Here is a 26772-nt window from a genome sequence, read left to right on the forward strand (position 1 = left end):
CCTGTCCCTACATTTACTATTTAACAATGTATGATGAAATTTGGGGAAAAAGTTCACATGCAGGAATTTAATCCATACCACGATGGTAGCTGTAAACTTTATCCAATGCAGTACATTCACTTTGCTGAAACACAACTAACGACATGAGTGAAGACTGTTCTCATTAAAATTCAATATCAATTTCCCCAGAAACCAGGGGGCCATTACAGGAAAAACTGCTTTATAGCTACTCAGGACAGATACCACTCCAGAATACCAATGACTCAAAAAAATCTGTGCTAAATGGTCTGATGGTCCACTTGCTACACACATAAAGCTGTTACGTACCAGTTGCTGCAGGAAACACTTGGATTTTTAGTCACTGGAATTTGAAGCTCAAGAAGGTGAATAGATGCTAAATTTTGTCAATCAGATTTCTGAAGAGTTCAAAATACACGAAAGTGTGATCATTTCTTCAGTTAGTAGCTGGTGTACCACTCAACTTCACAATCCTGGAAACAGTATCCCTTTTTTGTACAAGCAAAACCTGCGGACAATGCCATATCCCCGAGAAGAGAGAATGAAGTCAACATCAGGAGAATCAGTACATACAATTTTAATAGGTGTGCATGTGTCTTCTCTGTTTCAATCAGGAATGACCATCATGTGTGTGGTGGATAGGTCACTGTATAGGGTGTCCAAAAAGAATGACCAGATTTTAAATAGAATTATTTATCAGGAAGAAGGGGTTAACACTGACAAATTGCATACTAAATTACTCAGAAAATACAGGATTTTATAAAAATCCATCATAAATGTTCAATATATCCTCCATTGGCTGCACGGATGACATCTAGCCGATAGCCGAATTCATCCCAAAGTGAGTGTAAGGTGTCTTCTGTCGCTGAAGCTACAGCAGCTGATATTCTGGTTTTTAGTTCGTCAATGTCACGAGGTAAGGGAGGAATGTTAAGAAATTGTTTAACATGTGCCCACAGGAAGAAACTACATGGTGTTAAGTCAGAGGACCTAGGAGGCCAAGAGTGTGAAGCCTGGTCTCGCGGTCCTGTACACCCTGTCCAACGTTGAGGCACGTTGACATTGAGGAAACTGTGCACGTCATTGTGCCAGTGCGGTGGTGCTCCATCTTGCTGATGTATGAAATTGTCAGAGTCAAGTTGTGGGAGTAACCAGTTCTGTAGCATTGCAAGATACGATTGTCCTGTTACAGTTTCTTCCTCAAAAAAAGTTGGGTCCATAAACCTTGCTTTGCGAAACAGCACAAAAAACATTCACTTTTGGTGAATCATGTTCGTGTTCAATTGTTTCATGAGAATTTTCGAGCTGCCATATACGCACATTATGACGCTGAACCTTACGCCTAATAAGGAAAGTTGTCTCATCGCTGAACATCAACAGTGACATAAAAGTATCACCTTCCATGTCGTCTAGAATAGCATTGCTAGTCCACTCGCTTCACTTTGTCAGTACCTTGAAGAGCTTGTACCAGTTGTAATAGGTATAGTCTGAGGGCTAAACAACTACGTACCACACTGTCATGCGCGGTAATGCGAGTTCTCGGCTAGCAAGGCACGTCGACTTGTGGCGGCTCCGGTCAAATGCTCACTGGATTTGTTCAGGAACACTTGGGACGGAAAGGACTTTTGCCTTCACAGACATCCCGTTTCTTCAAACTGTTTATATCACCGTCAAATGTTCTTTGGTAATGGTGGTTTAGCATGAAATTGAATATGAAATGCCAGCTGAACTGCGAACACTGAGTATGACTAAATTCAGTAACACAATATGTCTTCTGTTGCGCGAACGCCTTATTGCAGGAGATTGGCTGCATGCTCCAGGTCAATGCTCGTAGCGACACCTACCGGATTTTTTCTGAAACTCTAGACCTTGCCAATTACCTCTAGCACTGTTTCAGTTACCTAGTGATATTTGTCTCAATATTATTACAAGTTAAAATCGAGTCATTCTTTTTGGTACACCCTGTATTAACATTATTGTAAAAAGTGTTACATTCCTCATTTGGCTACAAGTCATCTGCTCATATTAAAATTTACTTAAGAAACTGTAAGCAGTAAATTTAATTACAGCCTACTAAGAAAATGTCATAAGGTATTTCCTACAGATATCAGTTGGAAGGTTGTTTTCACACACAAAATTTGAGTTGCAGAATCTCAGATTGTGACTCAATTTTAACGTATTTTTTGGCAGAGTAGGTATCAAAAGTATGTACAGTATCCCATTTAACTGCTGTTAAATTCAAGAATTTACCTTAACATGTACTGTTCTTTCTCACTAGTTCCTGACAAAGAAAGAGGATGTTCATGTTACTGAGGTCACATCAGTATTTGTGTTCTATGAGTATGCGTATTTGTGTTCTATGGATACGAAGATGGTATGAAAAGTTCTTGGAATGGAATAAAAAGATACAATGTACCTTAGGAACACTTATGTTTCAGTGTATTCTCCCTGTGAACTAATGAACTTGGTCCAGTGATGTTCCAAGGATTCATTCCAATCTCCAAAATTAGATTTCTCCAGGCCTGCAAAAAACATGTTAACTTCAGCTACTAGTTCTTCGGTTCAAAATCTTCTTCCGCCAAGGAAAATTTTGAGCTTGGGGAAGAGATGGAAGTCTAGTGGAGCTAAATCAGGCAAATAAGGCAGATGTGGCAAGAATTCGTATTTTAGTTTGTGTATTTCTTCCGTGGCAATGACAGTGTCCCCACACATGAAAGACAACTTTTTCCTTGCCAAACCATGCCTTTCTTTGTGTATCTTTGGCTATAGTTTGTCCAGAGGGTTAGGATAGTGGTAATGTCTTGTAACTGACCTGTGGGAAGATAATCCATCAGCAGGACCCTTTCACACCCCAGAAAACTGGTGCCATGACCTTTCCAGCTGACCGTACTGCCTTTGCTTCCTTTGGTAGTGGTGAATCAATGTTTCACACACAGTAGTCTGGTCTCTGGCATAGAGTAGTGGGCTCAAGTTTGATCTGTGGCCACAAAAAAAGATTGTTGGTTGCTCTGAAAATGTGTCCAACCCTGTTCAGACAATTCCATTACAATGTGTTTCTGGTCCTGCAGTTAAGTTGCGGTTCCCATTTAACAGGTAATTTTCTCATATTCAATTCCATTATTAAAATGCAATTGCCCGTTCCGATGACATCCCTACACAGCTTCACACATTTCTCACACTTCCAGTTGGCAATCCTTGCATTAGTTTCTGGAATAGCGGTGCATCTTGGCCAACCACTACACCGGAACTATCGTGATGAAATTTAAACCTGTTTGTCCACTTGGCAACAGTTGAATGTCAAGGAGCTGAGTCCCCCAGTGTGTTCGGAAAATCTGACATGAATTTCCTTTTCGTTCATAAATTTACTTATGAAGTTAAAATCACTGCTGGAACCTCAAAATTTTTTATCTTCACAAATCACTACATGGAAACAACAAAGAAATGTCTGCACCAGAGACCTCTATCCAGAGCTCTGATGCATTACACGTTTATTCACAGGATGACCTGTTATGACAAAGGAACCTCATTGCGCTAGTTATGACGTCTGATGATTCCACATACTTTTCACATCACCGTTGTACATGTTAAGAAAAGTATAAACACCTCAGATAAACTTTAGCACACCTCTAGAATGTAAAAAAGAAGAAAAAAGCGAGATTAACAGTAACAAACCAGTGACAATTCTGTAGTAATTTGAGGATCAGGAATGGGGGAGGGGAGCATGACAAGCCAATATTGAAACGAGAGATAAACCAATAGTAAAAATTTACTGGCTCCATACTTTACATGTACAAATCACATAAACAAAACTACTTTACAGAAAAATAATCCTTATTACTAGTATAACACGAATCTTAGCAATTAAACAAGCCAAGCTTACAGCTGGAGAAATATTACAAATTATATACTGAAACTCTGTAATAAGCATTCCCTTGATGAACATTTTATGTTTACACACTGAATAATGTAATCTATGGAGATGTTACACACTCAACTATACCACATACTCAGAGCATTCATTTCACAACGTACAATGACAAACTCTAAAACAAAACTGAAGATCACATGGGCACTTTATTATAGCAGTAGAAATTAAGTTGCACAAACTGGAACCTGTACATTACTAAATTATCATACAAGATTATCACTAATATAAAACATTCTGATTGTAAACCTAACCACATGAATGAAGGATTGTGAATAAGAGCAGACAATTATACATGCAAAAAGTGAAACTGTGTGATGGAGACTACTGAATATACACAGAGACTTAACATGTCCTTTGTACAAATGTGGGAGACAGTACTGCAGTTAATAACACGATTTACTATCAACAAGCAGTGTCAACACTGCTACTTCAAACATTTAAAACTGCAAATATGACAAATCTAAGGAAAACAAAAGAGAAATGCAAAAATAAATGAATTTCCAGAAGACATGTTGATCAACTGGAGGATCTCCCACTACCACCACCTCCTCTTAAAGTCATTTTCAGTCACTTCAAATTCATGAATGTGAAGTTACTATTCTGTGTGTTTTATTATGCACTCTACTGAAAACACAGCCACAAAAGAGGCAACACTGAGAAATTTAGTGTGGTGTCAATTTCACACTACCAAGTGCTCTGCGCAATTAAAACCGTGTGTGTGTGTGTGTGTGTGTGTGTGTGTGTGTGTGTGTGCGCGCGCACGCGCATTATGGATTAAAAGTGAAAACTGATCTAAAATATCTAAAGGGAATTTGTCTTAGAACTAGTTATGGAGCCAGAAGAAGTAACTCTGCTGGAATGCACCCCCAAGTGCGGCCTGCGTCCACAGTTAGGCTGCACCCTCAGCCTTGCCTCCTTCCTCCTCATCGTGGCTGGACGTGTGCCATGTCAGTCGCTCCTCGTAGAACTTTATCACAATCTGAGGACACTTCACATTGGCCTGGCTTGAAGGTACAAGGTCTGCTTCATCAGTGCCCTTCCTGCAAGACAAGTGTCACACACTATTAGCTATCACAGAGTATGCAGCAGATAAAAGTAATTAACACACAAGTACTGCTGTGACACGAAAATTTCACTTTTACATGAGTACAATGTCTCCCCATGGCTTCCACAATTTGGCAATGGCAGCTACTGGTAGAATCCCTTTCACACCTATTGAAAAGCTGAAACACTATACAGGAGCCTGAAAGCCCATGAAGCTATCTCACTGCTGTGAGGATTGCACCACAAATGTAAGGTGAAAATTTGAAGTCTAAATGATATTATTCATGAACTCAAGCGTAAATTTTTGGAAGACTGATGATGTTCTTGAAAACCCTCTGGGTAAATTTAGAGGACTAATTATTCAAGTAGACTGTTCAACAACCACAAATCTTGAGCAGGCACCACAAAAGTTAGAGCACACATGCAAAGGCACGTTTTCCTCGTGTACAGTAAATGAATTCTGTAAGGAGTCATTAATACTGGTTCTGAAACAACCTTCAACATGCACTCTAAGTGGCTGTATACGAGTTGTGTGGAGAAAGTGATGACGCTGATTTTTTATCTACCAAGTTTTTAAATAACATTGTCCACTTCAAAGTAATTCCCTTCAGCAGCTATACACTGGCGGAGTCATTTCCAATCTTAGTAACAGCACTGAAAGGCTTCAACTTGTAGGGCCTTTAACACGTTGGCCAATCTTTTGAATGTTCTCCGGAGTCATAAAATGACGTCCTTTTAATACATTTTTAATTTTGGGAAAAGAAGAGTCGCAAGCACTTCGATCAGGTCAACAGAGAAGGGGGTGGAACGGGGTGGGGTGGGGGGGGGGGGGGGGGGCGGCTGTGGAACAACAGGAATGCCTTTCGAGATCAAAAATTTCGTGATGGATGTGGCCGTGGGACATGGGGCTTTGTCCTGATACAGCATCCACTTGCTTGTAATGTCTGGTCTTGCTCAATTAATGTTTTTCTTGAGCATTTAAAGGACATCTATGTTAAACAACTGGTTGACAGTCTGTCCTGGAGAAACTGACTGTTTATCCACAACACCTCTGCTGTCAAAAAAGAAAGTAATCACTCTTTTGATATTTGTTTGTTCGGGCTCAATGTCTCAATGTGCCTCTCCTCACTTTACCACTTCATCTCAGGATCGTACTCAAAAATCCAGGTTCATCACCTGTGATCACAAGAGTGAACCATTAGTGGTCAACGGCAATGATCAATGCACGTTTCCTCGATTGTCCTTTTTCTCTGTTGTGAAGATTTTCCTCACTATTTTGGCACGAACTTTTTGCATGTGTAAGACTTTGGTCAAAATTTGATGTACGGTGAAAGTATTTACATTTAGAAGGTCACCAATCATCCCTATTGTTAAATGTCGATCTGATTCCACAATAGCATACATACTGTTAGTGTATTCGTTGACTGCATAACTTTATTCTAAATTCCACTGTTCCATTTTCGTAACATACAACGAAAACACAGCGTCACTGACGGTGCTCTAAAAAATTACCTGATTGCTATACGGAGATTAAACTCCGAGCATTGGGAAGGGTGAATGCACCAGTGTACACAAGCAGTGCAACACAGTGTTCCCAGATAACTCACAGTGTCATCACTGTGTGTGTGTGTGTGTGTGTGTGTGTGTGTGTGTGTGTGTGTGTGTCCACAACTACCAAACTCAGCACTTTCACTACAAATATGAGATATAATTTGTATTGAAAACTTAGGCTACAGAACTTTCACAGGTGCTATAGTGCTTTGCATGTAAGGAGGAAGCTGCACGTTGCATTCTGCAGTGATAACTGGCAATGCTATGGTGCGGGGTACACCAGGCCAGTTTTTTTTCCTGCTTCTGACTCCCTAGCAGAATTTATATGCTCAGAAAATTATTCCCGTCCCTTATGAGCTTAATACTTATTGTGATTGCTTTCTGCCACCCATAATGAACACTATAGTGACTAAGTAATGTCACCATACCTGAAGTAATGTGCAAATACATGTTCCACATACACACTAAAGGTAGATGTAGCGGAATGATACTACTGGCTGGAGTGTCATATAGTACACTGCTCATGGCACTGTACATTGCCCCACTGACTGCTGCCCTATGTGCACACAACTATAGTCCTACTGAATTGAGGAAAAGCCTCTTCGCAGTTTGAGGGTAAGAGGAAAATGCAGAGATAAAGGAAAGCTCCAATTTTGTCTGTTGAGACACGTTCAGATCTTGCAAGTGGTAGTTAGCTGACAGCGAAAGACAGTACCCAGGTTTGATCCCTAGCCGTGCACCCAAGTTTTGACTCATCACATTGAAACTTCAAACATTTTTCTTTTGTAAGAGAGGCATAAGCTTTTAGAATAACCCGACACCTATGCTGGATGTAATATAGGTTCTAGTATTTGTTGTTTTAGAATTTTGTTCACAGCAGGCTACTATTTACCCACAAAATTTAAAGGAGAAGTATTCTGTTATCCTTACCACTTCATTAGGAACATTAGCTCTCCACTCGAATCTGTGGCACCAATAATCTTCTCTGGCTCCAAACCACGTTCAAAACCCCTCGGTTTGTTGTCTTCCTGCAAATGACAGCACATTATACTGGTAAGTAACAGCTGTAGAAAATTTACACACATGCGACACTTTGGAATTAAATTAGGAACACACAAGTTGTCATAAAGCTGAAAACAAAACAAACCACCTTCTCATAAAAGAAAGGAGCTGTTATGCAATGGCCTACAATGAATTGTTGCATACTAACTTGTAGCTGCCTCAACACAAGTGCACGGTTAGACAGTTTGAAGAGAATAATACCATCTCAAAAAGTTGTGAAACATTTCAAATTTTCAGCCTCAACCCCTTTCCATCCATCTTTTCTCTCAGAGGATCATACGAGCTCTGATAGCTTGCAATAGTTCCTTTTTTCTATTTACTACTGTTTCTAATGGCACCGCCTAAAATTATATCCTCTGAAGACAAGTCCTGGCTATCTACAGTCTCTCCTTCCAATTAAGTTATAGATATAATTGTGTTCAATATAATATTCTGTAACAGGAAACAATAAAATTGTCCAGAACAGTTGCATACAGCATATGTAAACATTTGCCTACATAAAAATAGGGTACACCTATGACGATTAACCAGGGAACAGAACAGCATCACAGTTTCAATACTCATAGGATAGCATCAAGAAGATTATAAACATTGAACGCTAAGAAAAAATTACCATGCCTTTTGCAGTTAGTGTGTACACAGAATTTTGTCTGCATTGTAACATATCAAATTTAAGATTCTTGTGCTCTTCCAAGAGATTGATACGTGAAAATATGTTAATATTATTTGTCTCTTGCAAAAATTAAATATGTGCCAGACCACATTTCTAAACATGGATTTCTCATTTACCAAAAGCAACCTCTCAACCAAGATGACGCACACATACTCCATTCCAGAACTTCGCAGCTATGAGTAAGCTGCCCACATACTGTCATTTTAACCCTTTTGCTGCAACAAAGTAGTTCTTTACATTCCGTGCTGAGACCGTTTTTGTTATGGCTGTACTGCTCGCCAAATGCTGGTGCCTTTGCTGAGAGATGGCATTTTGGCCATTTTGAAATATTTGTCATCCAATTTTTCAAAAACTAGTATGTGAAAAATTTTACTTTTGGATGTATTATTGTCTGATATTTCCACTCGAAGAACTGAGCTGCTTTTCGTTATCCATCTTATTAATGCGCTGTATCAAATTATGCATGAAATTTTAATGAGGTTGCATAGGTAAAAATGCACTGCATAAACTTTATGTATGGTTGATTTTAGCTCTTACATTGGAAATGAATGAAATATAGATAAGATACTACATTTTTATTTAAAATTGAGGGCACTGTGAATTGTGTTCATAGTAATCATCAAATGTCAAACATTTCAAGGTATCGAAATGATATTTACTGTAAATGATAACTCACAATGAGGCACATGTTGTATGATAAATATTCAAAACTTTTTTCAGTCACAGACATTGAAGTAACTTATTTGCAGCAACAAGAGGCTGGCAGCTCAGCATACATTCAGACCTGCCAACATTGCAGGAAAATCCAAATGATGAGCATATACATGTCCACAACACCTGTCTGCAGCTCGTGGTCTAGTGGCTAGTGTTGCTGTCTCTGGATCATGGGGCAGTCTGACGGTTGGGTTGACGAGGAGGCAGGGAGCAGTGGGGAAATAGGGTCTGGTGCGAGAACATTTAGTGCGGCTTGTGGGAACATGCATGGACATGGTTGAGGGCAGGGTAGGGCTGCTAGATACAGTTGGGAGGTTTGGAGAGAGGGGTGCGGTGAGGGGGGGGGGGGGGGGGGAGGAGGAAAAGGGCTAGTGGGTGCGTTGGTGGAATGGCAAACTGTTGTGCTGGAGCAGGAGCAGGTAAGTGGTGGACAGGGTCTATCAAAGGTCGAAGTCATGGGGAGATTACAGGAACATAGGATATATTGTAGGCAGAGTTCTCCACCAATGTCATTCAGAAAAGCTGGTGTTAGGAAGGACCTACATGGCACAGGCTGTGAAGAAATTGTTGAAGTGATGCACATTACGTTATGAAGCATGTTCAGCACAGGGTGGTCCACCTGTCTTCGCTACAGATTGTCGGTGGCCATTCATGCAGACTAACAACTTGTCTGTCTTGTCCACACAGAAAGTACTGCAATGATTGCAGTATAGTTTGCAAATTACATGACTGCTTTCATAGACAGCCCCACCTTTGTTTGTTTTGGTTTAGGGTGCAAAACAACAACGGTCATATGCATTAATCCCAATTGACGGATGAGAAGAAAGCTAAAAACAGGGACGTGGAGAAAGATGTATAAAATACGCCATAGAGAAATGGAGGTCCTGAACTAAAGATTAAATGACCTTTTCCGTATTGCTATGACAGATAAAAAGCAAAATGTGGTGGACAGCTAGCGCATCGTTCGCTAAAACAGCCAAAAACTCAGATGGCAAATACGAATGAGAATGTAAATGGTTAAAAAAAAGGGTATTCTGCCAGGAAATGGTGGACCATCAAGGATTGAGGCAATGAGCACAAAGTGGTGGGAGAGCAAACTTAACAAATGGCGAAGGCTAAAAAGACAGTGCCCAATATACAACCTAGCTAAAATGGTGATCTCACGGCAAGAGAGCCGGGAAGAGGTCGCTGGGAGAGACTTAATAACCTGGAGCTTGTTCCTACGGATGGAGTACCGGTGGTGATGCCAAAGTCACACTACCTGCTGACAGGGAGTGTAAGAACTAGCAGGCTGAGGTAGGAGGACTGCAGCCTCGGCAGCAGTGTCAGTGGCTTCGTTTCCTGTCAGACTGGATGTGACCAGGAAACCCATATAAACATCACAGTGGCTCCATCAAGAGTAAGTGACAGCTCTCTTCGACACACTGCACTAAGGGATGGACGGTGTACAGCACATAGAGGCTTTGAAAGGTACAGAGAGTCAAAGCATGTGACACAATTGAAAAGCCTGTATCACAGTATGTACTCCGTGGCATGATACAGGGCGAAGAAGTCTGCTGTTAATACCGGGCAGTGTTCCCGAAGCCAATACTGGAAAACGTTGGTGTCAATGACAAAGGCACACGCGACACCCAGTCAGTCCGACAGGCATCAGTATACACAAAAGTATTATCATGCAGTTCCTTGTGAAGGTCGTGAAACTGAAGGTGATAGAGCAAGGCTGGAGGAGTGTCCTTAGGAAGCAAATGAAGGCCAAGGTGAACACATGCCACAGCACAAAGCCAAGGTGGTGAAGGGTTCACAGCCATCAGGAAAGTGGCAGGTAACGTTCAGTTAAGCTGCTGGAGCAAGAGCCAAAAGTAAATGCCAGGAGGCAAGAGAGAAAAGGGACACACCCCCTACTAGTGAACAAAGGATTCATCAAAGGAGGCGGCATAGGATGGGTGGCCATGCACGACAGACAAACGGCATGCATATCTGCTGAGAAAGCGATCACGGCATTAGGACAGCAGTAGTCTGGCAGCTTCTGAATAATCCCTGACTTTGATGGGGTAGGAGACACCTGCAACCAGACTGGAGTAGGTGGTGGTGGTGGTGTTGTGAGGATGTATGGGACAGGTCTTGCATCTTAATCTATCGCAGGAATATACACTGCAGTTTTCGGTCAGTCGGCTATTACTAACAGTCAAATGGTGGAAATTTCTTCTGCCATCTGTCAAACCTACTCAATATTTTTGTCGATCTTTACTCCATCCCTGTTCTAAGCCTCAACTCTGGCTCATATGCCTGCAACAGACCTAAACGCAAGCCCTTTTTCATACATCCTCCCACCACTACCACGACCACCACCAAAAGTTCCAGTCCCATCTCACAGATCTACTATCCCATCAGAGGCAGGGCTATCTGCGGACACAGTCAAATGATCTAAAAACTAAGTTGCAAACACTGTGCTGCTTTCTATGTGGTCATAGTCTTTCGTTAATAGCAGCTCTGTTTAAAGTATTACCACTTGTGTCAACCCTCAATCTTTCACATGCTTCTGTTTCTTTGTTTTGGTTAGAACAGCTTTGTGTTTGTTACACTGTCAGTGAGGCCGCTCCTTTTATTCCTGCTGCAGCTAAGATGAGTACACTAGTTGTTCGTGAATTATTTTAATGAGCTTCTCACACGAGTGACTTATTTTCAGTTATCTGTGTGATTACTAGTTTAGATCAATACATTGAGTGTTTGCATGCTTACTAGGCATAGTCTAGCATTCTAATAAATCTGTAGTGAAGAATTTTGCTGTCTTTGGTATGGATATGGACTGTGATTGCTATGTTCAGATGTGAGCTGAATTTCTGACCATTTGCTCACAGCTCCAAGTGGCACTGGCTTCGGTCACACAGTGTGAGGGTGCTGCCACTGGGCATCACTATGGGAGACCAAACGTAGGGATCCACAGGATGTCCTGAAAGTTACATGTGTGTCACGATTGGTCAGCTACTGAGGCCATCCTGGGTACTGCATACTCTGGCATTGCCCCTCACCCATGGCCAAGTGAGGGGTCAATTCCCAAGTTTGGCAGACAGTAAAGGACTTTCCGAGGGGCCAATCTGAGGGCCTCCACATCTGATGAACAGGTTTGGGTCACTACCTGCAGCTGAAAGCCCCTGAACCAGATGCAGTCTGTAGCCCTGTTCCAGAGAAAGTATCTTGGTCTGTGAGGTATGCACTTCAGAGGGTGGGATTACTAGTAGGTGGGAGCTCCAACAATTAGTGCATGATTGGGCCCACTAAGCAATATGGCTGCCAAGGAGGGGAAAGAATTGTGGGCGGTTTGTGCATACTGGGAGGGGTCATTACATATGTATGGCAAGCCTGCTTCTTCAGGATGCCATGAAGAGCACAGGGTGTAGCTAAATGCAAGTGGTGGATAATGTCTGTATCAACAGTGTGTATCGCTTTGGATCATAAGAATTTGTCTGGTTTCGGGCAGCCAGGTGAAATGGTGAAGACTGCCAATCTTACTTGTGAGATTTAAAGGGAGCTCATCTGCAGCATTGTTGACAGAACCGAATGTGGGCCTTTGGACAGAGATGAATGTAGGGTCTGTTATACAGAATACGAAGAACCAGAAGAGTAATAATGTAAATAGTGATGTATGGATAGTGTTGTTTTTTTTTTGCTTTGGAAGTTTGCTAAAAATGAGATATACCAACTGATAATCCTCAGATCATGCTCATAATCAAAGGCATAATAAAAGTCTTCACACAAATCAAAGTTTACGAGTTCTGGTTTTGATGTACATAGACTACTTCTACAGACATAAAGAGTTTTTCGAGTTAGGGAGTTCACAAACTTCTTGGAACTGAAAATCAGCAACTATGTAGTTTATAAACTAACTGAACCCTAGCAACCAGATGCATTTTGGATTCAAAAGAAATTGTGTAGACAGCTATTGAGAAATATATAGCAAACAAATTTATAAGAGATGGTACTGATCACCCATGGCACACAGAACAGGACAGAACACTGATGCAGAAGCAATGAAAAAAGGATGCCAAATTTGAAAGAATCAAAAAACCCGAAGAGTGTTGCAAAAACCCCGAGAGTGTAGAAGTTTTACGGAAGCTCAAAATTTAGCATAACTTCAATGTAAAGTGCTTTTAATACTTCCCACAATGAAACTGCCTTGAAATCTGGCAGACCAGGAGATTCTCGTTGTATGTGAAGTAAACCAGTGGCAAGATGCAATCAATACCTCCACTGTACAGTAACAGCACTGGTATATGTGGTGGTAGGAGGATGTGTAGGGTAAGTCTTGCAGTGGTACAGTCACGGGTGGCGGCCATAGGTGAAATATATACTATTGAAGGAAGAACCATCTGCTGTTATGCACACACTGTCCAGCCTTTCACATTGATATGACTACCACCTAGCTATCAGTTAGGATGAATTGGGTATGCAGAGGGTGTATACTGGCAGCATACAATATCTTCTTGCACAGTATGCTCTACACCATGACAGTTGTGACCTTAGTGCCTGCTTCACCAAATGTGCCATGTGGATCTTTCCTCAGACACCAGATTCTCAGAACTCTGCAAGTCAGAGTTGACGTTACAATATGTTTTTGGTTCTTGCTACCCAGGTGGACTTGATGTACACTAATGTCTTCGGTCTCGGTAAACATTCCTTTCTTCAATCCTTTTTTGTATTCTGGAGCTCTTTTTTCACTTATCTAGTTTTCCTTATCTCTACCACACACAACAATTAGCTTTCAACCTTATTAACTCTTGCATGTCTTGTCAGGAACCTCTGTCTTGCTTATTAACCCCTCTTCCATCTTAAAGCTTTCAGGTTTTCACAAATCTCGTCTGGTGCCATCCCCAGCAAACAGTCTTTTCTTCTCGACCAATCTGATAACTTTCCCCCGACCTGGGGTTTAGAGTTACTTTTGCAAACACTTCCCATTTACTAAAATTCATCAGTCCTTTTCCATCACCCCTCTTCAATTCTTCTACTAGAAGAGAGCCACCTACTCTGCAAGATTGCCCATTTCCTTAAACAACTAGTAGTCCGAATTTGATGCATGTTACAATGTCACGAAATGGTTGGTTTTGAAAATTCAGGAAGGAAAAGAGCTATATTAAAAAACAAATACTAATCATTTATTTGACCCCCAACCATAGCAAAATTTTGACTTTTTATGTGGAAACCATAGTGAAGACTAAATCTGCAAGAAGCAGAAAAATTCAGATCATGTTATAGTGTGTGGAAGTACTATAGTGCACTGCTCAACACCAAGCAACATGAAATGCACGAATTGCTGCAGTCAGTTATGAAATTGACTCCTATGGACAAGCAGGATAGCAGCTTGAAACACACCACCACCTAAAACGTGTAGACTGGCCTCCAGATGAAGCAGATACAAATATTAACATATGTTTAGTCAAGGAGGGAGAGAAACAAAAGGAAAGCTAGTAACATCTTTGTAATCCCACCACTGGAAAGATCAGTGGATGTTCAGCACACAAAATGTATGATTATTTGTTGGTGAGCAGACAAAGTACAAACATTAGAGAAATAATCTCAAAAATTTTAGCACTGAAGTATCTTCAAACCATGGATGGGAACCTGGGCTGAGGATAAATGTTTGACAACGTAATTTTTGGAGGATCTGACAGATAACCACATTTGTTTGAGCTATTTAACTGTAGTGGCATGTTAAAGGATGAAAACGGGAGATGCAATTTTAGTGTAGAGAGCCGGAAAACTATTGGAAAGTGTAGGTTTCGGCTTTAGTTTATATATGTATTTACACATATGAACACAAATGTGTTTTCATCTGAGGAGCCTCTGAGCCAGAGGCAGTACTAATCATGCTGTACTGTCATGAATTATGTCAGGTGAGGACTCACTGAGATCTAGCATTATTTAATATTGTGATCTTGGAAACAATTTTTATGCTTAAATGGATGGGTACCAATAATGGTGTACGTTGATGAAGCACAATGTGCCTACAGAAAAAATTACTTTGACTTCTGGGGAGTTAAGTGCCTTTTCCTTGTTAACAGTGAGGAACCAATTTACTGGTTAGAATTTAGCTCACATAGGAGAGCCCATCAGAAATGGCAATGCTAGTTTGTCGATGCTGGGGGAAGAAAACAATCCTTTGGGAGTCTTCTGCTGTGCTGCTCATGCTCCAAATTCATGATTACTTGGGCAGGACACACTAAGTGGAGTTCGACAACGAAATCTCTCTGTCATAGCAGATGCTGCACGGAGCTACCATCATTAAACGGAGTGCAAAAGAGGACCTCAAGATTACACCTTCCCTATGTATTTCCACTGATGTGAAGAAACATGATTAATGTCTTACTTTCAGTTTAGTACAAGCTTAACTACACTTCATACACGATATTTGAACTTACTTTAATGTCCTAATATTTCAACATCCAAATATAGAAGAATTATTTTTTCACTGAATAACTGAAGAATAAGAATCACTGTTTATGTGGCTTTTAGCACACGAAATTTTGGAAAGGGAGAGTGCAATAATCTAAAAATAAACAAGAATCCGTAATTTAATAAATATTACAAAGTTCTTAGTTCAAAGAATTCAGAACAATCAAATATACCAAAGAAAGCAAATAAGAATCATTTTAATTTCAACTTTCAGTACGAAATAGATGACAAATTTATGCGACAAATATCTTCTGTGTCCGTTAAAATGTGAAGTGATATTTAAAAGTGACTGAAGCAGAAAACTATATTTCTTCTTGTGTATTATCTAATCAGTCAAAGCCCTTGACAAACAGTACATTATGAAGTATTTGGCAGTTATCAGTGACAAATTTCCAGCATTACTCATGTCAAGGCTCCTGGAAAAAAAAAGAGACTAAACCTCACTGGCGGCCAACAGTTAACGAAAGCGAATGCGCAGCGCAGTTCGTAACTACACCACCTTCATCACGACACTCATTTCATTATTGGCTGGTAATGAGTTAGAAGATTTCCATACTACACCTGTTACTCAACAATGCCTGTGCCTTAGTGAATGCTCAAAAAACTGAACCTAACTTGCAGTATCAGGAACCCTTAGTTTCAATTTACCTCTGTGTGCTTCTTCTTGCTGGAACCTTTCTTCTCCTCGCTTACAGCACTCGACTTGCGTTTGCGGTCTTCTTTTTTCACACTGGTTGACCCCGTGTCACTACCGCTTCCTCCCTTCTTGCTCTCCGCCCTCTTCGACTCATATTCACTGATGAGGTCCGGGCAGTCCAAATTCTCCTCTGGTTCCCACGTGTTATCGTCACTACAACAATGGAAATGGGACACAAAAATTCGCCTCCTGAACTGCCTCACAAGCCAGAGGAACTGTGAAGAACTGTGAAGAGCACTAGCAGATTGCAAATACAGTGTCCTGTCCATGTTGTATGCTCATGAATTGCTAGACTTCATAAAAAAGAATTTAACATGTCTAATAACACGAACTCTCCAGTTAACTTTGCTATGAGGCAGAAAGAAGTTTAACAGCACTTAAAATGAATATAGCAAGAGCGTTCACTAATTAAGAAAAGGTGAAACAAAGCCAGAAGGCAAAAATAAGCAAACAACTTTTTAAGAGGAAAAAATGGCAATTAAAGATCTGTTTACATTTCATGGCACATTACCTCTTTCTGAAGGAATTCCATTAAGGCTCATGTAAGAGAAAGGAGAAAAAACACCAATTACAAACTACGCCAAGTTCCTCGAACAGCTGTCACAAAGTTTAGTAGAACTCTCGATATTTCAGAACTGTGAACTGTTGCTGTGGAGATCTGTTTGCACAGCAACAATATGACACACAGTTACTGACTGGTGACTTCTTCCTGGAAATGTATTGTGAAAAAAATCAGCACAAAAAACCACTTCATAAATATGCATTGGTTTGGTCTAATTCCTGTAAACTGGGCAGTCAAACCAGTGCACCTAGAAATTTTATTGTAGCACAATATTTGTGTGGTGGATATACGTATCTCTAATAATGGCACCACGTTTGCTGCTGAAATACCACGAGAGTTCTACAGTGTAATCTGAACACTTGACAATTGTTCAGGTATGTGTTTCCCCAGGAAAACCTCAGAATCATATATACTAAGACACACACACACACACACACACACACACACACACACACACACAAACCAGAACTGACAGACAAAACTAAATACCTGCTAATAACTAAACAAAATATCAAATTAACTCAGGCGAAACAGGTTATTAGTCAAGGGGGAAAAATTATATAATTCAAATGACACAAGACACAAGAAAGGTAAACGAAGTAACAATGGAGAGTACAATCAAAAGGCCTAGAAAAATACCCAGAATAAATTACAAATTTGGAAAAAAAAGTAATCAGAGATCATGGCTAAATCAATTTGGAAAGAAAGAAGACTCACTCAGTGTAGCCCGCAATCTTTTCAACTGCACCTAAAACAATTACGTTTACACCTGCCACCCTTAGGATAAAGTTGTGTAATTTTCTTGTTTTTCTACGAATTTGTGCTTGCTATAGTGTCATAACATTGGAACTGCTGATTAACTTCAAATAACACTCTTTCTCCAGTCAGAGCCTGCAACCAGGACACCTAGCCTGCTTTGCAAGTTGCACCTGGTATGCATGCACACACAATTTCTTCATGAAATAATATGACCCCAACAATTTATTATTTCCCTGATTTTTCTGTCCTTGTGGCAAGAACCTGTGACTTACAGAAACAAAAATCAATGTTAGTATTCAAAACACTGGTGGCAGATGTCTCCGTAAAAGCTAGCACTGTACTGAAACATTTACAATAGACAATTTTTGTTCCTGAAAAATTTCTAACAATTAAGTTTACACCCCCAGCCAATATGTCAATGTCAAAGGCTTTGTAACTTTGTAAATATGTGTGTGTGTGTGTGTGTAAAATTACTAATATTTTGCATGTCAGAGTTCATCAAAATAGGCCCAAAATTTTAACTTTCCAAAATATATTTAGAAGGAACTGAAGTGACGAACAAGGACTAGGAAGAACATCACCGGAAAAGGTCTAGTACATGCAGACTAACATACAGTATATTGTGTGCAGAATCACATTCTGAGGTGAAACAGCTTTCAGTAATCTTTGTCCAGTCATCTAGTACACAGTGCCAAGCCTTACTAAGAAGATGCGGAAGAGTAAAATTTCTTCGTAGAGTTGAAAACAAATTTGTGGTTTGCCATCAAAAAAATGCAGCCGATCATTGTAAAAACACATAAACTGAAATAATACATCTTGTTTGGTCTTTGGCTTTATGCTTGAAATACATGCAATTATTGGTGTAATCTAATCAATACAAAAATGAGTTAAAGGGTAACTGCCTGGTGCACATCCTTGTCCAACAAGAATCATCAAGGGACCAAAAGTGTGACAATCATGTGGGGAGGGATCAGCACTATAGTGTCTCCCACTTGAGTTCGTGAAACTTCTGCATAACAACATTTGTGATATGGGGATCTGTGTGGGCATAAAGCAGCAGTCCCCTTGTCGCAGCTTTTCCAGACATTTTGACTTGAGTGCACAGCATAATTTATCTACCATGCCACAGCACCATTCCCCCTGTGATTCAGATCTCATCTTTATTGAAATCAATAAGCAATGAGAACTGGGTAAGCATTACATTCACAGGATATGGCTGACTGACTTTATGAGATTGGGGGAGGGGGGGGGGGGGCGAGGGGGAGGCTATGGATGAGACGACTGCACCATTGATGCTTTTGACTCCAGTTTCCAGTGACTGCACTAGCTTTCATTGCCTGCAACAATGTGCTCAATACTGAAGGCAACAGCTATCTGGTTTGCTTTTTGTTCAGCATTCAACATCTGGGATATCCACTGGCTGCAGACCTTAAGGTTGCCTAACTCCTGCCTGATAGTGTGCAGCATGCTTCTCGAGATCCTTTGCTAGCAAATAAATGGTTATGTGCTGGTCTAATTGCAAAGAACTTGGTGCACCATTCCAATGGTAGTTTTCAAAAGACATGCTGCCGCTTAAAGATTCTTCGCTCTTCAGTGGATGCCTGCTGGTGTTTGTCCTTCGGCAGCCGAGGAAAGAACAACAGCACTGGTCCGGTTTGGATGCATCTGATAATAATGTTGCCACAGTTCTCTTTCCTGCATTTACTGCATACACGTCAGAAAGGCATTTATGCCACACTGATCCCTCGCATAAATGTCAATGTTTATACACATGCATCAAAGTCACGTTACACTGCTCATACCTTCAGACGGAAACTTGCCCCTTATACATTAAATTTATTAAAAATTACTAGCCTATGATTTTGTCAGACAAATAGCTTACTCCCAGCTAGCAGCTCGGGAATATGTTTCTTTTTCACTTTCTGTCACACTTGGGAAGACCCCCCGCACTTTTCTCTGTCAATTAGTTCCTTCGTTGAAAACCATGGAAATTCCCCACGTTCCTGCATTGCCAACTGGTTCGAATGCCAATTGTCTCAATTCAATTTCGTTTTGGAGATCTAAGTATCTCTGATCTTTCCATCATGCTGGCTTTGTCATGAACTGCTCCGTGATGGGCGTTTTCAGAGAGCATTTGTCACTTTTTTATGTAATAGACACTTTGAGTTATTGTGCGGTGTGCCATTGGGTAAACAACATTATCAGCTCTGCTTCGCACAGTCAGTAAGTTCAATAGTACAGTGGTATCTTCAAGGTCTCTGTGACATCTTTCAATAAAATAATGATGGATGCAGTGGGTGTTTGACTTGCCTGGACAATGATTCTCCAGAGCTCCCAGACATTGGAAACATCCGGTGGCAGGTTGCCGAGAGCCCGGCACCCCACTGCTCGCCAGCCAGACAATCTAATTCTTACATACAGTTTGGGCACTATGAGCAATGTGCCCTTTCTGAATTCCCTAGCCCAGTTCGACAATCCCCAGAACTTTCTAGCAAGGACCACAGATGACTAACTGTCTTTGACAATTTGAAGTCTAACCTGCAGAAATTTACTTCCTTAAGTTAAACACCAGATAACGAGTTGTTTGCAATACTGTGAACTCATTATAAAGCATTCAGAACTGCTCAGCATTTTAATAATATTCTGAAAGATAATATCAATTTTCTCTGATTTTCTATGTTAAGAAAACCTCAGAGCGAAGTAGGAAAGATTTGTGTCCAGTAAAAATTACATAACGAGTTGAGAACCTATATTGTTAGCTGAATGGTAAATCTTTTACTACCAATGCACAGCAGTTTACACAAGTTTTTGTCCCACAGCTTTTATATTGAAAGGTCGTATTCCAATGTTTGTTTTTAAGATTATGCCACAGCACACATGGTTTGCCAGTATGGATACATTATGTGTAATTTTTCATTTTGGGGATGTTAGTATGCTCCATTATTCTACCATCTTCCATCTTCTCCATAGTGCTACTTTAAGAAATAGTAATGTTGGGTAGATTTTTCATCAATGACTCCAAATTGTTCATTTGTGTAGGGAGGAGGTAAGAAAATGATTGAGCACACCATGCAAGCATAGACTGACGAATAGCTTTGACAAGTGACAGCAGCAATCTATAGGGCGCTTCAATCCAAAATTTTATAACTACTACCGATACCTATTCCTTCATTATTTGCTTCAGGTAAAACAGTGATACACTGTGTTGTCAAGCACCCAACTGAGCAGCAGTAATATAAAATACAAAGTAAGCTAGGTGAGAAAAAATTTACGATTTGTGCAAAAAAAGAGACCCCAGTTATGAACTATCAGCATAATCCCACATTGAAGCAATTGCCTACGAGATAATCGGTGATTGAATACGCAGCTGGTTGGGATCTGATGCAACTGCAGTGGTTAATAATATAGTGGAAATTTATTGAATTATTGTTTATTAAAACAATAGTTTTCCCCCATGAACCATGGACCTTGCCGTTGGTGGGGAGGCTTGCGTGCCTCAGCGATACAGATGGCCGTACTGTAGGTGCAACCACAACGGAGGGGTATCTGTTGAGAGGCCAGACAAACATGTGGTTCCTGAAGAGGGGCAGCAGCCTTTTCAGTAGTTGCAGGGGCAACAGTCTGGATGATTGACTGATCTGGCCTTGTAACATTAACCAAAACGGCCTTGCTGTGCTGGTACTGCGAACGGCTGAAAGCAAGGGGAAACTACAGCCGTAATTTTTCCCGAGGACATGCAGCTTTACTGTATGATTAAATGATGATGGCGTCCTCTTGGGTAAAATATTCCGGAGGTAAAATAGTCCCCCATTCGGATCTCCGGGCGGGGACTACTCAAGAGGACGTCGTTATCAGGAGAAAGAAAACTGGCATTCTACGGATCGGAGCGTGGAATGTCAGATCCCTTAATCGGGCAGGTAGGTTAGAAAATTTAAAAAGGGAAATGGATAGGTTAAAGTTAGATATAGTGGGAATTAGTGAAGTTCGGTGGCAGGAGGAACAAGACTTTTGGTCAGGTAATTACAGGGTTATAAATACAAAATCAAATAGGGGTAATGCAGGAGTAGGTTTAATAATGAATAAAAAAATAGGAGTGCGGGTTAGCTACTACAAACAGCATAGTGAACGCATTATTATGGCCAAGATAGACACAAAGCCCATGCCTACTACAGTAGTACAAGTTTATATGCCAACTAGCTCTGCAGATGATGAAGAAATTGATGAAATGTATGACGAGATAAAAGAAATTATTCAGGTAGTGAAGGGAGACGAAAATTTAATAGTCATGGGTGACTGGAATTCGTCAGTAGGAAAAGGGAGAGAAGGAAACATAGTAGGTGAATATGGATTGGGGCTAAGAAATGAAAGAGGAAGCCGTCTGTTAGAATTTTGCACAGAGCATAACTTAATCATAGCTAACACTTGGTTCAAGAATCATAAAAGAAGGTTGTATACCTGGAAGAATCCTGGAGATACTAATAGGTATCAGATAGATTATATAATGGTAAGACAGAGATTTAGGAACCAGGTTTTAAATTGTAAGACATTTCCAGGGGCAGATGTGGATTCTGACCACAATCTATTGGTTATGAACTGCAGATTGAAACTGAAGAAACTGCAAAAAGGTGGGAATTTAAGGAGATGGGACCTGGATAAACTGAAAGAACCAGAGGTTGTAGAGAGTTTCAGGGAGAGCATAAGGGAACAATTGACAGCAATGGGGGAAAGAAATACAGTAGAAGAAGAATGGGTAGCTCTGAGGGATGAAGTAGTGAAGGCAGCAGAGGATCAAGTAGGTAAAAAGACGAGGGCTAATAGAAATCCTTGGGTAACAGAAGAAATATTGAATTTAATTGATGAAAGGAGAAAATATAAAAATGCAGTAAATGAAGCAGGCAAAAGGGAATACAAACGTCTCAAAAATGAGATCGACAGAAAGTGCAAAATGGCTAAGCAGGGATGGCTAGAGGACAAATGTAAGGATGTAGAGGATTGTCTCACTAGGGGTAAGATAGATACTGCCTACAGGAAAATTAAAGAGACCTTTGGAGAGAAGAGAACCACTTGTATGAATATCAAGAGCTCAGATGGCAACCCAGTTCTAAGCAAAGAAGGGAAGGCAGAAAGGTGGAAGGAGTATATAGAGGGTTTATACAAGGGCGATGTACTTGAGGACAGTATTATGGAAATGGAAGAGGATGTAGATGAAGATGAAATGGGAGATAAGATACTGCGTGAAGAGTTTGACAGAGCACTGGAAGACCTGAGTCGAAACAAGGCCCCGGGAGTAGACAACATTCCATTAGAACTACTGATGGCCTTGGGAGAGCCAGTCATGACAAAACTCTACCATCTGGTGAGCAAGATGTATGAGACAGGCGAAATACCCACAGACTTCAAGAAGAATATAATAATTCCAATACCAAAGAAAGCAGGTGTTGACAGATGTGAAAATTACCGAACTATCAGTTTAATAAGTCACAGCTGCAAAATACTAACACGAATTCTTTACAGACGAATGGAAAAACTGGTAGAAGCGGACCTCGGGGAAGATCAGTTTGGATTCCGTAGAAATGTTGGAACACGTGAGGCAATACTAACCTTACGACTTATCTTAGAAGAAAGATTAAGAAAAGGCAAACCTACGTTTCTAGCATTTGTAGACTTAGAGAAAGCTTTTGACAACGTTAACTGGAATACTCTCTTTCAAATTCTGAAGGTGGCAGGGGTAAAATACAGGGAGCGAAAGGCTATTTACAATTTGTACAGAAACCAGATGGCAGTTATAAGAGTCGAGGGGTATGAAAGGGAAGCAGTGGTTGGGAAGGGAGTGAGACAGGGTTGTAGCCTCTCCCCGATGTTATTCAATCTGTATATTGAGCAAGCAGTAAAGGAAACAAAAGAAAAATTCGGAGTAGGTATTAAAATTCATGGAGAAGAAATAAAAACTTTGAGGTTCGCCGATGACATTGTAATTCTGTCAGAGACAGCAAAGGACTTGGAAGGGCAGTTGAACGGAATGGACAGTGTCTTGAAAGGAGGATATAAGATGAACATCAACAAAAGCAAAACGAGGATAATGGAATGTAGTCAAATTAAATCGGGTGATGCTGAGGGGATTAGATTAGGAAATGAGACACTTAAAGTGGTAAAGGAGTTTTGCTATTTAGGGAGTAAAATAACTGATGATGGTCGAAGTAGAGAGGATATAAAATGTAGACTGGCAATGGCAAGGAAATCGTTTCTGAAGAAGAGAAATTTGTTAACATCGAGTATAGATTTAAGTGTCAGGAAGTCGTTTCTGAAAGTATTTGTATGGAGTGTAGCCATGTATGGAAGTGAAACATGGACGATAACCAGTTTGGACAAGAAGAGAATAGAAGCTTTCGAAATGTGGTGCTACAGAAGAATGCTGAAGATAAGGTGGGTAGATCACGTAACTAATGAGGAGGTATTGAACAGGATTGGGGAGAAGAGAAGTTTGTGGCACAACTTGACTAGAAGAAGGGATCGGTTGGTAGGACATGTTTTGAGGCATCAAGGGATCACAAATTTAGCATTGGAGGGCAGTGTGGAGGGTAAAAATCGTAGAGGGAGACCAAGAGATCAGTACACTAAGCAGATTCAGAAGGATGTAGGTTGCAGTAGGTACTGGGAGATGAAGAAGCTTGCACAGGATAGAGTAGCATGGAGAGCTGCATCAAACCAGTCTCAGGACTGAAGACCACAACAACAACAGTTTAGATCATTACATAAGCTTATTTTCTCGTTTTTTAAATAAACAAAGGTTAAACTGTGATTTTGACCATAAATGACTTACCTTTGTAACTTAAAGAAAGCTATTCTATACGTGTACAAAGTGTGCCGCACGCCCACTTGTGTTATGAAAAACTGTGCACCCGCTTGAGGGTTAATAAGTAGGCCGCAATAGGCCAGTCTTACACTGATTAGTGCTGTGGCAACTACATGACAATATCTTATGCACTCTGTAATTGGTTTTGTAAATACTTTTGCATTAAAGGACACCACTCACCAAAAAGCAACAGGGTTGGATTACCGATAGGTGCACACAAAAAAAGGAAAACTTGCTAGTTTTCGGAGTTATACTTTGTCAAGTGAGAGTAAACACAAACACTGCATGTGCACGTGCCCGTGAGTACACACACACACACACACACACACACACACACACACACACACACACAGGTTTTCCTCTTTTTGTGTGTGCCTATCGATAACTCTGCATTTCTTTTTGGTGATTGATATCCTTTAATGAAGAAGATTTTACATTCCACAAGAACTTTGCTAACACATCTATAATTGGGTTTATTTACTTTAATTATTGGTTTATCAAAAATGCTCCGAGCTACATTAAAGTTTCTGCCCATAAGAAACAAATGTCAGAGTTTTATCTCAATTCTACAATTGTTGTAATACACTTATCTGCAAATAAACATAGGGGTTTGATGGAAAGGTGATTATTTGTGAGCTGGCAAAGTAAACGAATGTGATGACAAAAAAAAACTACATTTCTTGCTACAGAATGTATTTTACAAATACTAGATTTCAGTGAGTCATTGATGTGGGTCAAAGTAGACAGGTTTTATCACTAGGTTCAATATTTCACTTTATGGAATTAACTTACAATGATAGAATTAAAGAATAATTTCTGAGAATTCCATAACATCCAAAAATCACAATGCACACTGTGACTAAGCCAGTTTCCATTTTCAATGCAGTAATTCAATGTATTTTCAAGTATGGCAAGATCTGAGCCAGCTGCTGAACAAAATCTGCTAACACCATTATACAAGATATTTACCTATAACCACATGCAGAGGACAACTGTGAGAAGGTACTTTGTATATTAAGGTTCACATTGAGATCTGATGATGGCTAAGACCACACTTAGTTTTACTATTTCGTGTAACAAAAAAAAAAAGACATTACTGGCTGCTGCTAATTTGAGCTAGACCACACTATGTTTAGTACATCTGTATCTGCAGTAACAGAAGTTACACTGAATCAACAATTGCCCAAATGTGTGCAGTTGTGTTTGAAATTTCCTTACATACTTCAATATTTAACGCAGTAAACACAGTGTTGCCTGTTAGTTAATAAATCTGGCAGCTACCAGAAAGAGTAAATACCTGGCAAGAACACTGGATTCAGCTGCTCCCATCAGCCACCTCGCTGAGTGCCTTCTTCCAGAATGTTAATGGTAAGTTGGCCAACAGCCGGAGGGGATGGCAGGGAGCAGAGAAAGCAAGCCTGGACCCTCACGTGAGAGGGGGAGGGGGTCGGGTCGTGTGTGTGTGTGTGTGTGTGTGTGTGTGTGTGTGTGTGTGTGTGTGTGTGTGTGTGTGGAGAGGTGGGAAGTTGGGGGTAGTAGAAGCCGTGCAGAGGTCGCACTTTTGTGAAAGCAGAGGTCACACACAGACATAAAAACCATTTAAATGTTATTTACAACTTGGAAACTGAACAAATTCTGTGTTGACTGCTATAGGCAAGTTAACTCATCATGCTCCGCAGGTGCTGAGAATACATTTCTTAATTGCAGCCCCCCAGGTTTTCCGTAACCCTTTGACTGCTAGACATGCTCAGTTCATTCCGCACTGAGTATGGCTTTGTTTTCATTGTACTGCTCATATAATGTAGCTACCTGTACTGAGAGATGGCAATCTGGCCATTACGAAATACTTTTAACAGAACTATCCAGGAAAAAAAATAAAAATTGCACCTTTTAACAGTCTGACATCTGTGTTCAATAAAGGAATGAATTTCTATTCACTATTTGTCATAGTTACCATATTGTATCAAATTAAATAAATCATTGCACAATATTCTGAAGCATTTGCAGTGCTAAAAACTGCATTTCATAAACTATACAAATGGTTATATTTTAAAATTGTTTTATTCACCGAGATATGGAAGTAATTTATTCACAGCAGTAAGAGGTCAGTGGAATGGGCCAGAAACATGTTAACAGCGCTTAAAAACCCAGGCATTTAAGCACATCCTCAGCACCTGGGGAGCATGAGGAAAACTCATCCACAGCAGTCAAAGGATCAAGCATCTTGTTCCACTGACTTCTCACTGCTGCGGACAAGTTAGTTCCATATTTCTAGTATTTATTATTGCATGGTATTGGTTGCAGAAAACCTTGTTTCAACAATTTGAACTGTTTATGAAATATTATGACTGTTACAGCCGCACAATTCCTGGCATGCAGGTACAGAAATGGGCACATTGTACATTACCATCTGCCCAATATATATACACACAGCAATGTATGTGCTAAATGCAATCATACACAA

The 26772-nt window shown here is 40.3% G+C and overlaps 1 protein-coding gene across 2 annotated transcripts in view; it reads right to left on the reverse strand.

Moving 5' to 3' along the window:
• Nucleotides 1-3766: 3766 nt before the first annotated feature.
• The window catches only part of LOC126428223 (chromobox protein homolog 1-like), a 34556-nt gene continuing 11550 nt past the window's right edge, over nucleotides 3767-26772 (reverse strand). The window contains exons 4-6 of one of the 2 annotated variants that reach the window (XM_050090140.1): nucleotides 16086-16287; nucleotides 7472-7569; nucleotides 3767-4986 (exon numbers count right to left, since the gene is read on the reverse strand). In XM_050090140.1, the coding sequence (XP_049946097.1) occupies nucleotides 4836-4986; nucleotides 7472-7569; nucleotides 16086-16287 (451 nt within the window). In that variant the 3' untranslated portion in view covers nucleotides 3767-4835. Of the gene's footprint in view, nucleotides 4987-7471; nucleotides 7570-16085; nucleotides 16291-26772 lie in introns of both variants that reach the window. The other variant, XM_050090139.1, reaches the window with a different exon arrangement.

Source organism: Schistocerca serialis, chromosome 12 (assembly GCF_023864345.2).
Source record: "Schistocerca serialis cubense isolate TAMUIC-IGC-003099 chromosome 12, iqSchSeri2.2, whole genome shotgun sequence".
Lineage (NCBI taxonomy): Eukaryota > Metazoa > Arthropoda > Insecta > Orthoptera > Acrididae > Schistocerca > Schistocerca serialis.